The 12,931-nt window shown below is 44.9% G+C and overlaps 1 protein-coding gene across 1 annotated transcript in view; it reads right to left on the bottom strand.

Moving 5' to 3' along the window:
* The window catches only part of LOC127908379 (CD82 antigen-like), an 84,044-nt gene extending 71,604 nt beyond the window's left edge, over positions 1–12,440 (bottom strand). Inside the window, exons 1-2 of the mRNA XM_052466693.1 lie at positions 12,291–12,440; positions 2,026–2,098 (exon numbers count right to left, since the gene is read on the bottom strand). Coding sequence (XP_052322653.1) covers positions 2,026–2,088 — 63 coding nt within the window. The 5' untranslated portion in view covers positions 2,089–2,098; positions 12,291–12,440. The remainder of the gene's footprint in view (positions 1–2,025; positions 2,099–12,290) is intronic.
* Between the last annotated feature and the right edge of the window lie 491 nt (positions 12,441–12,931).

The raw sequence follows: 12,931 nt of genomic DNA, 5'->3' as shown, positions 1-12,931 counted from the left end.
CTGGGGGAAGAGAGGTAGAGTCAGTCTGTCTGGGAGAGGAGAGGTAGAGTCAGTCGGTATGGGGGAGGAGAGGTAGAGAGTCAGTCTGTCTGGGGTAGGAGAGGTAGAGTCAGTCTGTCTGGGGAGGAGAGGTAGAGAGTCAGTCTGTCTGGGGGAGGGGAGGTAGAGAGTCAGTCTGTCTGGGGAGAAGAGGTAGAGTCAGTATGTATGGGGAGAAGAGGTAGAGTCAGTATGTATGGGAGAGGAGAGGTAGAGTCAGTATGTATGGGAGAGGAGAGGTAGAGAGTCAATATGTATGGGTCAGTATGTATGGGAGAGGAGAGGTAGAGTCAGTCTGTATGGGAGAGGAGAGGTAGAGTCAGTCTGTATGGGAGAGGAGAGGTAGAGTCAGTCTGTATGGGAGAGGGGAGGTAGAGAGTTCGTATGTATGGGAGAGGAGAGGTAGAGTCAGTCTGTATGGGAGAGGAGAGGTAGAGTCAGTATGTATGGGAGAGGAGAGGTAGAGTCAGTCAGTCTGGGAGAGGAGAGGTTGAGTCAGTCTGTATGGGAGAGGAGAGGTTGAGTCAGTCTGTATGGGAGAGGGGAGGTTGAGTCAGTCTGTATGGGAGAGGAGAGGTTGAGTCAGTCTGTATGGGAGAGGAGAGGTTGAGTCAGTCTGTATGGGAGAGGAGAGGTTGAGTCAGTCTGTATGGGAGAGGGGAGGTAGAGAGTTAGTGATGGTTTAATAGAGGAGTTGATGAGCCAGTTTCAGCTGTCTGGGTTTGGATTGAACCCACCAGTTAGTCCTACAATATGTAGGATTCTCTGCCAGGTCTCCCTTGGAGGGAGGATTCTCTGCCAGGTCTCCCTTGGAGGGAGGATTCTCTGCCAGGTCTCCCTTGGAGGGAGGATTCTCTGCCAGGTCTCCCTTGGAGGGAGGATTCTCTGCCAGGTCTCCCTTGGAGGAGGATTCTCTGCCAGGTCTCCCTTGAAGGGAGGATTCTCTGCCAGGTCTCCCTTGAAGGGAGGATTCTCTGCCAGGTCTCCCTTGGAGGGAGGATTCTCTGCCAGGTCTCCCTTGAAGGGAGGATTCTCTGCCAGGTCTCCCTTGAAGGGAGGATTCTCTGCCAGGTCTCCCTTGGAGGGAGGATTCTCTGCCAGGTCTCCCTTGAAGGGAGGATTCTCTGCCCCTTGGAGGTCTCCCTTGGAGGGAGGATTCTCTGCCAGGTCTCCCTTGGAGGGAGGATTCTCTGCCAGGTCTCCCTTGGAGGGAGGATTCTCTGCCAGGTCTCCCTTGAAGGGAGGATTCTCTGCCAGGTCTCCCTTGAAGGGAGGATTCTCTGCCAGGTCTCCCTTGGAGGGAGGATTCTCTGCCAGGTCTCCCTTGAAGGGAGGATTCTCTGCCAGGTCTCCCTTGAAGGGAGGATTCTCTGCCAGGTCTCCCTTGAAGGGAGGATTCTCTGCCAGGTCTCCCTTGGAGGGAGGATTCTCTGCCAGGTCTCCCTTGAAGGGAGGATTCTCTGCCAGGTCTCCCTTGGAGGGAGGATTCTCTGCCAGGTCTCCCTTGGAGGGAGGATTCTCTGCCAGGTCTCCCTTGGAGGGAGGATTCTCTGCCAGGTCTCCCTTGAAGGGAGGATTCTCTGCCAGGTCTCCCTTGGAGGGAGGATTCTCTGCCAGGTCTCCCTTGGAGGGAGGATTCTCTGCCAGGTCTCCCTTGGAGGGAGGATTCTCTGCCAGGTCTCCCTTGGAGGGAGGATTCTCTGCCAGGTCTCCCTTGAAGGGAGGATTCTCTGCAGGTCTTATTTGTGAATAAGGTCTTTTGATCTAAATGTGACTAGCTGGTTAAATAAAGGCTCTATCTGAAAACCACTGATTCTGTCTCTGTGAGATGACTGCTCCAGTAAGAGACACTTCTCGGGTTGGCAGGTAACATTTACCTTTCTAACTATCTTACAGCCTTCCGTTTTCAAACTGCCTACGGTATTCAAATGACAGTGAAAACGTTAACAACATTAACAACAACAGGATAGGAGTGATGTCACTTACAAAGAAGATGAGGTTGAACAGGAACAGGAAGTACTTGGTTGCTGTGATGCATCCCTTCCCCATGGTTACGCTTCTGCAACAGAGAATAAGGTGTTGAGAGAGAGGTTAGCACTTCCTGTTAGTAACTATTTGCACGTCATTACAACACTGTATATAGACATAATATAACATTTGAAATGTATTTATTCTTTTGGAACTTCTGTGAGTTTAATGTTTACTTTCGTTTTTTTGTTTTGTTAATTTCACTTTTGGTTAGTATCTATTTCACTTGCTTTGGCAATGTTAACACATGTTTCCCATGCCAATATAGCCCCTTGAATTGAATTGAGAGAGAGACAGAGAGACAGAGAGAGAGAGAGAGAGAGAGAGAGAGAGAGAGAGAGAGACAGAGAGACAGGCCTGTAAGAGGATTCCCAGCAGGCTAAACTGGTTCCAACTCCAACTACAAGAACAAGTGGTTGTAATAAGATAGTTGTAACAACAACATATTAACACTGATTTAGATGTACTTCTCCTAACCAAGAGGAACACCCTTCCTGAGACAGACTTGAACAAGGACCACCTGAAAGACAAAAACTGACCATCAACAGGACAGAGCAGATCGTGGTGGTCATTTTATCATCACATGTGGTGACGGGAGCTATGCGAAAGAGTTTACTGCCGTCACCATAGCGACCCCGTAACCAGGATCAACTGTTAAAAATTACCATGGTTACGACCTACTCCAAGTACACTGGAAGAAGCTAAACATTCTGAGAAATCTTCAACAAACGGGGGACGCCATATTGCAGTACAACAACTACATGCCCACACAGTACAGCAACTACACGCCCACACAGTACAGCAACTACACGCCCACACAGTACACACAGTACAACAACTACACGCCCACACAGTACAACAACTACACGCCCACACAGTACAGCAACTACACGCCCACACAGTACACACAGTACAACAACTACACGCCCACACAGTACAGCAACTACACGCCCACACAGTACAGCAACTACACGCCCACACAGTACAGCAACTACACGCCCACACAGTACAGCAACTACACACCCACACAGTACAACAACTACACGCCCACACAGTACAACAACTACACGCCCACACAGCACAACAACTACACGCCCACACAGTACAACAACTACACACCCACACAGTACAGCAACTACACGCCCACACAGTACAACAACTACACGCCCACACAGTACAGCAACTACACACCCACACAGTACAACAACTACACACCCACACAGTACAGCAACTACACACCCACACAGTACAACAACTACACGCCCACACAGTACAACAACTACACGCCCACACAGCACAACAACTACACGCCCACACAGTACAACAACTACACACCCACACAGTACAGCAACTACACGCCCACACAGTACAGCAACTACACGCCCACACAGTACAGCAACTACACGCCCACACAGTACAACAACTACACGCCCACACAGTACAGCAACTACACGCCCACACAGTACACACTGTACAACAACTACACGCCCACACAGTACAGCAACTACACGCCCACACAGTACAGCAACTACACGCCTACACAGTACAGCAACTACACGCCCACACAGTACAGCAACTACACGCCCACACAGTACAACAACTACACGCCCACACAGTACAACAACTACACGCCCACACAGTACACACAGTAGAACAACTACACGCCCACACAGTACAGCAACTACACGCCCACACAGTACAGCAACTACACGCCCACACAGTACAGCAACTACACGCCCACACAGTACAGCAACTACACGCCCACACAGTACAACAACTACACGCCCACAGAGTACAACAACTACACGCCCACACAGTACAGCAACTACACGCCCACACAGTACAGCAACTACACGCCCACACAGTACAACAACTACACGCCCACACAGTACAGCAACTACACGCCCACACAGTACAGCAACTACACGCCTACACAGTACAGCAACTACACACCCACACAGTACAGCAACTACACGCCCACACAGTACAGCAACTACAGTTGTCAGGTTGTCATGGCAAAAAGCCTTCTTTTTTTCCTCTCCCTGTGAATCAGCAGAAAGCGACAGCCGTCAGAACGATCTGTTTGTGTACCAACCGTAGACCATTAGATCCTGTTTCTATGGTAACAACCTCAAACGTCCATTCATAACTAGCATTAGATCCTGTTTCTATGGTAACAACCTCTAACGTCCATTCATAACTAGCATTATATCCTGTTTCTGTGCTAACAACCTCTAACGTCCATTCATAACTAGCATTAGATCCTGTTTCTGTGCTAACAACCTCTAACGTCCATTCATAACTAGCATTAGATCCTGTTTCTATGCTATCAACCTCTAACGTCCATTCATAACTAGCATTAGATCCTGTTTCTGTGCTAACAACCTCTAACGTCCATTCATAACTAGCATTAGATCCTGTTTCTATGCTATCAACCTCTAATGTCCATTCATAACTAGCATTAGATCCTGTTTCTGTGCTAACAACCTCTAACGTCCATTCATAACTAGCATTAGATCCTGTTTCTATGCTAACAACCTCTAACGTCCATTCATAACTAGCATTAGATCCTGTTTCTATGCTATCAACCTCTAACGTCCATTCATAACTAGCATTAGATCCTGTTTCTGTGCTAACAACCTCTAACGTCCATTCATAACTAGCATTAGATCCTGTTTCTATGGTAACAACCTCTAACGTCCATTCATAACTAGCATTAGATCCTGTTTCTATGCTAACAACCTCTAAAGTCCATTCATAACTAGCATTAGATCCTGTTTCTATGGTAACAACCTCTAACGTCCATTCATTGCTAGCATTAGATCCTGTTTCTATGCTAACAACCTCTAAAGTCCATTCATAACTAGCATTAGATCCTGTTTCTGTGCTAACAACCTCTAACGTCCATTCATAACTAGCATTAGATCCTGTTTCTATGGTAACAACCTCTAACGTCCATTCATAACTAGCATTAGATCCTGTTTCTGTGCTAACAACCTCTAACGTCCATTCATAACTAGCATTAGATCCTGTTTCTGTGCTAACAACCTCTAACGTCCATTCATAACTAGCATTAGATCCTGTTTCTATGCTATCAACCTCTAACGTCCATTCATAACTAGCATTAGATCCTGTTTCTGTGCTAACAACCTCTAACGTCCATTCATAACTAGCATTAGATCCTGTTTCTATGCTATCAACCTCTAACGTCCATTCATAACTAGCATTAGATCCTGTTTCTGTGCTAACAACCTCTAACGTCCATTCATAACTAGCATTAGATCCTGTTTCTATGCTAACAACCTCTAACGTCCATTCATAACTAGCATTAGATCCTGTTTCTATGCTAACAACCTCTAACGTCCATTCATAACTAGCATTAGATCCTGTTTCTGTGCTAACAACCTCTAACGTCCATTCATAACTAGCATTAGATCCTGTTTCTATGGTAACAACCTCTAACGTCCATTCATAACTAGCATTAGATCCTGTTTCTATGCTAACAACCTCTAAAGTCCATTCATAACTAGCATTAGATCCTGTTTCTATGCTAACAACCTCTAACGTCCATTCATTGCTAGCATTAGATCCTGTTTCTATGCTAACAACCTCTAAAGTCCATTCATAACTAGCATTAGATCCTGTTTCTGTGCTAACAACCTCTAACGTCCATTCATAACTAGCATTAGATCCTGTTTCTATGGTAACAACCTCTAACGTCCATTCATAACTAGCATTAGATCCTGTTTCTATGCTAACAACCTCTAAAGTCCATTCATAACTAGCATTAGATCCTGTTTCTATGCTAACAACCTCTAAAGTCCATTCATAACTAGTTTCCCCTCCCAACTACACGCAGCTCCACGTGTGTTTCCACACACACACACACACACACCGACACACACACACACAAACACCGACACACACACTCACACGCACCGACACACACACACACACACACACACACACACACACACACACACACACACACACACACACACACACACACACACACACACACACACACACACACACACACACACACACACTCTCTCTCTCTCTCTCTCTCTAGTCTACAGTGTCCTATTAAAAGACACTACAGTGTGACTGTGAAACGGTTTTTCCACAGAGAAGCACCTGTATGCTCAACATAGCACTGTGGTTAACAGCTCTCCACCCCCGAGGGCTCAGATAGTCCCCCTAACAGCCCCTATGGAACTGGAAGCTAGATTTCACTTCCTGCTGCTGCTACTGCAATAAATACAACACAGGAATAGGGATCTATAGGGCTCTGGTCTAAAGTAGTGCACTATATAGAGAATAGGGTTCTATAGGGCTCTGGTCTAAAGTGCAGCACTATATAGGGAATAGGGTTCTATAGGGCTCTGGTCTAAAGTGCAGCACTATATAGGGAATAGGGTTCTATAGGGCTCTGGTCTAAAGTAGTGCACTATATATAGGGAATAGGGTTCTATAGGGCTCTGGTCTAAAGTAGTGCACTATATAGGGAATAGGGTTCTATAAGGCTCTGGTCTAAAGTAGTGCACTATATATAGGGAATAGGGTTCTATAGGGCTCTGGTCTAAAGTAGTGCACTATATATAGGGAATAGGGTTCTATAGGGCTCTGGTCTAAAGTAGTGCACTATATAGGGAATAGGGTTCTATAGGGCTCTGGTCTAAAGTAGTGCACTATATATAGGGAATAGGGTTCTATAGGGCTCTGGTCTAAAGTAGTGCACTATATAGGGAATAGGGTTCTATAGGGCTTTGGTCTAAAGTAGTGCACTATATATAGGGAATAGGGTTCTATAGGGCTCTGGTCTAAAGTAGTGCACCAGATATAGGGAATAGGGTTCTATAGGGCTCTAGTCTAAAGTAGTGCACTATATATTGGGAATAGGGATCTATAGGGGTCTGGTCTAAAGTAGTGCACTATATAGGGAATAGGGTTCTATAGGGCTTTGGTCGAAAGTAGTGCACTATATATAGGGAATAGGGTTCTATAGGGCTTTGGTCTAAAGTAGTGCACTATATATAGGGAATAGGGTTCTATAGGGCTCTGGTCTAAAGTAGTGCACTATATAGGGAATAGGGTTCTATAGGGCTCTGGTCTAAAGTAGTGCACTATATAAAGGGAATAGGGTTCTATAGGGCTCTGGTCTAAAGTAGTGCACTATTTAGGGAATAGGGTTCTATAGTGTTCTGGTCTAAAGTAGTGCACTATATAGGGAATAGGGTTCTATAGGGCTCTGGTCTAAAATAGTGCACTATATAGGGAATAGGGTTCTATAGGGCTCTGGTCTAAAGTAGTGCACTATATAAAGGGAATAGGGTTCTATAGGGCTCTGGTCTAAAGTCGTGCACTATATAGGGAATAGGGTTCTATAGGGCTCTGGTCTAAAGTAGTGCACCAGATATAGGGAATAGGGTTCTATAGGGCTCTGGTCTAAAGTAGTGCACTATATAGGGAATAGGGTTCTATAGGGCTTTGGTCTAAAGTAGTGCACTAAAAGGGAATAGGGTTCTATAAGGCTTTGGTCTAAAGAAGTCGCTCTGGATAAGAGCGTCTGCTAAATGACTTAAATGTAAATGTAAATGTAAATGAATAGGGAATAGGGTTCTATAGGGCTCTGGTCTAAAGTAGTGCACCAGATATAGGGAATATGGTTCTATAGGGCTCTGGTCTAAAGTAGTATATATTGGGAATAGGGATCTATAGGGCTCTGGTCTAAAGTAGTGCACTATATAGGGAATAGGGTTCTATAGGGCTCTGGTCTAAAGTAGTGCACTATATATAGGGAATAGGGTTCTATAGGGCTCTGGTCTAAAGTAGTGCACCAGATATAGGGAATAGGGTTCTATAGGGCTCTGGTCTAAAGTAGTGCACTATATATTGGGAATAGGGTTCTATAGGGCTCTGGTCTAAAGTAGTGCACTATATATTGGGAATAGGGATCTATAGGGCTCTGGTCTAAAGTAGTGCACCATATAGGGAATAGGGTTCTATAGGGCTCTGGTCTAAAATAGTGCACTATATAGGGAATAGGGTTCTATAGGGCTCTGGTCTAAAGTAGTGCACTTTAGAGGGAATAGGGTTCCATTTGGGACACATCCTGGAAGTAGGCTAGGTTAATTCTCAGTGTCTCCTCCTCCAACACACTAAAAGAAAACCTTCTGCATCACCAGTCCTTTTCCTGACACCACTGAATATAGCCTAGGCCTGGCTATAAGCAGCCATTGTGGTTATTTGAAGAGCCTGAACCTATCATTTGAGGAGAAAAAAAAAACAGCTCCATGTATCAGATGACAAGCTACCACCAAAGGAAACTCCCAGTCAGACTAGCCTACCACCACAGGAAACTCCCAGTCAGACTAGCCTACCACCACAGGAAACTCCCAGTCAGACTAGCCTACCACCACAGGAAACTCCCAGTCAGACTAGCCTACCACCACAGGAAACTCCCAGTCAGACTAGCCTACCACCACAGGAAACTCCCAGTCAGACTAGCCTACCACCACAGGAAACTCCCAGTCAGACTAGCCTACCACCACAGGAAACTCCCAGTCAGACTAGCCTACCACCACAGGAAACTCCCAGTCAGACTAGCCTACCACCAAAGGAAACTCCCAGTCAGACTAGCCTACCAACAAAGGAAACTCCCAGGCAAACTAGCCTACCACCACAGGAAACTCCCAGTCAGACTTGCCTACCACCACAGGAAACTCCCAGTAAGACTAGCCTACAGGAAACTCCCAGTCAGACTAGCCTACCACCACAGGAAACTCCCAGTCAGACTAGCCTACCTACAAAGGAAACTCCCATTCAGACTAGCCTACCAACAAAGGAAACTCCCAGGCAAACTAGCCTACCACCACAGGAAACTCCCAGTCAGACTAGCCTACAGGAAACTCCCAGTCAGACTAGCCTACCACCACAGGAAACTCCCAGTAAGACTAGCCTACAGGAAACTCCCAGTCAGACTAGCCTACCACCACAGGAAACTCCCGGTCAGACTAGCCTACCTACAAAGGAAACTCCCAGTCAGACTAGCCTACCAACAAAGGAAACTCCCAGGCAAACTAGCCTACCACCACAGGAAACTCCCAGTCAGACTAGCCTACCACCACAGGAAACTCCCAGTCAGACTAGCCTACCACCAAAGGAAACTCCCAGTCAGACTAGCCTACCACCAAAGGAAACTCCCAGTCAGACTAGCCTACCACCACAGGAAACTCCCAGTCAGACTAGCCTACCACCACAGGAAACTCCCAGTCAGACTAGCCTACCACCAAAGGAAACTCCCAGTCAGACTAGCCTACCACCAAAGGAAACTCCCAGTCAGACTAGCCTACCACCACAGGAAACTCCCAGTCAGACTAGCCTACCACCAAAGGAAACTCCCAGTCAGACTAGCCTACCACCACAGGAAACTCCCAGTCAGACTAGCCTACCACCAAAGGAAACTCCCAGTCAGACTAGCCTACCACCAAAGGAAACTCCCAGTCAGACTAGCCTACATATCAATCCAAACAGACAAAAAAACACAGGTGTTATGGATTTGGATCCTCTGCCTTATCATGGATTGAGAGTTACCTATCTAATAGAACACAGAGGGTTTTCCTTAACGGAAGCCTCTCTCATGCAAGTTCATATGAGTGTGGTGTACCGCAGGGCAGCCGGCTAGGAGCATTATTGTTTTCTGTTTTCACCTTCCACTGACCTGGAATACAGCCTGTGTTTATGTACGCTGATGACTCAACAGCATACACGTTGGCTGCAACAGTAAAATAACTAAAAGCCTTTAACATGGAGCTATAGTCAGTTTAACATAGAGCTACAGTCAGTTTAACATAGAGCTACAGGCAGTTTAACATAGAGCTACTACAGTCAGTTTAACATAGAGCTACTACAGTCAGTTTAACATAGAGCTACAGTCAGTTTAACATAGAGCTACAGTCAGTTTAACATAGAGCTACAGTCAGTTTAACATAGAGCTACTACAGTCAGTTTAACATAGAGCTACAGTCCGTTGAACATAGAGCTACAGTCCGTTGAACATAGAGCTACAGTAAGTTTAACATAGAGCTACTACAGTCAGTTTAACATAGAGCTACAGTCAGTTTAACATAGAGCTACAGTCACTTTAACATAGAGCTACTACAGTCAGTTTTAGAATGGGTAACCTGCAATTAGGCTGGCGCTAAATATTTCAACAACGAAAAGTATAATTTTTGGGACAAATCACTCGCTCAACGATAAACCTCATTTAGATCTAGTATTGAATAATGTGTCTATTTAGCAAGTTGCGGAGACTAAACTGCTGGGTGTAACCCAGTATGATAGCAATCTATCATATAGACTCGATGGTTGTTAAAATGGGAAGAGGTCTGTCCACGATAGGACATTACTCTACCTTCTTGACATCTCAAGTCGACCATGCCACGGTGCCAACCATTTAAAGTTCATATTTAGAGAGTGGTTAGGCTACATTTCTCTATCCCTAACCCTAAGCTTTATAAGAAACCAAGTGGCGGGGCTGTTTTTTGAATTACGGGGTGGGCCTTTAAGCCTAATATACAGTAGGCCTACTGTCCCAAACAAAAAAAGAGAAATGTTAGTTCTGTTCGTGACCATCACTGAGGGTGGAAACTCACAACTTAGGCTAGATTTAGCCTGGGCTGTCTAGATTGTATCCCTAAGAGAACAAGCTACAGCCAGCAACAGGCTTTGGCAAAAGCAAAGCACAGATCCTTATTTGAAAAACATAAAAATAGTGAATGGTAGTGTGTGTGTGTAACTATGCACTGAGAAAACAAGTAAGGTTCTCTCGAAGTTGCCAGATGTCACCACACAGAGACCAAGGGGTCGTATCTATATTTACAGCATGGCTCGTTTTGCATCGGCCTGGTTTCCCTCTTTTTAAAAAAAATGGTTTGGCATGGGGGCGGTTTCACACTGTGAGCTTGTAGTAAGCTAGAGGGGGCACACAAACAAATAAACAAACACACACACAAACACAAACACACACACACAAACACACACACAAACACACACACAAACACACACACAAACACACACACACACACAAACACAAACACACACACAAACACAAACACACAAACACAAACAAACACACACACAAACACACACACAAACACACACACAACGTGGGGGCAATCCAATAGATGAAATCAGTGTGTGTTTTGTTTCTCAATGGGGATACGAGGGGTGCTACCCAGGATTACGACGGTGGTGTGTGTGTGTGTGTGTGTGTGTGTGTGTGTGTGTGTGTGTGTGTGTGTGTGTGTGTGTGTGTGTGTGTGTGTGTGTGTGTGTGTGTGTGTGAATAACGCTGTTGCAATAAATGAACAGCTACCCAATCAGCCTGGCTCAACCTCAGCCCTGCTGCAGACCAAGACCACAGGAGCTCTGATGCCAAACTCTCTCTACGCACGCACACACACACACACACACACACACACACACACACACACACACACACACACACACACACACACACACACACTTAACATCGCCTCAGAGGGTGAAACAAACACACACCGATCTGACCTATATACACATCTGTGACTGAGTCTATTACCCTGGCAGAGTATACAACCCCCCGGGGTTAAATATCTTAATACCATGATAGTCACCAGCTCTTAACACCAACAACTGTTGGCTCACAGGGAAAAGTGGAGGAGACATGGACACAGAAACCCATTTACACTTCTGTGTCCATGTCTCCTCGGTACAGTCATTGAACAGGATGAGTCCGTCTACTGTCCACTTCACAAAACAAGATCGAGATCATAACCGTTGAGCAAAGGACCAGAAAACATCACTCTTTTTAGTGTCAGTGATGGATTAATAATTCAGATGGCTACTATACAAATATGTATAGTATAATCAAACAATAAGGCCCGTAGCAAGAACAGCCCTTAGACTCAATTTTACTGAGATAACCTGGTAACTTTAGGGCAATTATCTTTTTACAGTAACTAAAACATAATCTAACTACACCTAACGAAAGTCCATTACCTAGATAAAATAACTTTAGCTGACTTTATACCTAGCTTTGTTATCAGGGCAAAAGTTACACAAGTTCTATATAGAAAGCGAATACAACGGGAACGCAAGAAAAGCAAGGAAACGTAGCACACCTCGTTTAATAATATCAGCTAAACATCTAACAATCCCACAAATAAACAAATACTTACTTATTGGTGTCAAATGTGGAGTTAACGGTTAGCTGTAGCGGACCTCCGTCTTCTCGATTGTCCCGTTGTGTGTGTGTGTGTGACTGAACGGGATGTGTGTGTGGGAGAGAGAGAGAGAGAGAGAGAGAGAGAGAGAGAGAGAGAGAGAGAGACGTGTGTGGGATGGAAACGCGTGGTAGACCGCCACCGTGCGGTAGACATGGGTAACTTCCTTAATAAATCCCTTTACTGTTCGGAAATAAAATCGTATTGTTATAGGCCTACGCAACACAAATGTTTTTCTCTGCAAATAAATAATTATTGCAATTAACATTAAGAATGTAAATGTTTCAATTTCATGTTGTTCTTACTGTTCTATAAATAAAACTATAAGATTATTTTGTGTAGCTGAGGGTCTTTAAAAATGTAGAAATAAGCCTGCTCTTGTTCATGCATGAGTCGTTAAAAAAAATTCTCACTTGATATTTAATATAATCACTCTTACGAAAATCATCTATATTTAAAGTGCATACGACATGACAGTACCACATTCCTATAGCTGTTATTATAAAAGGTATGTCAAATTTTCAGCCATGACGAAAAAAAAAAATCCGGTTTCATGACATTGTAATGTAAACAGCAACACAGGGGAGCTATTTAGC

Source organism: Oncorhynchus keta, chromosome 17 (assembly GCF_023373465.1).
Source record: "Oncorhynchus keta strain PuntledgeMale-10-30-2019 chromosome 17, Oket_V2, whole genome shotgun sequence".
NCBI classification, from domain to species: Eukaryota; Metazoa; Chordata; class Actinopteri; order Salmoniformes; family Salmonidae; genus Oncorhynchus; species Oncorhynchus keta.
The sequence above is the reverse complement of the archived record's forward strand: the minus strand, read 5'-3'. Positions and strand labels throughout refer to the sequence as shown.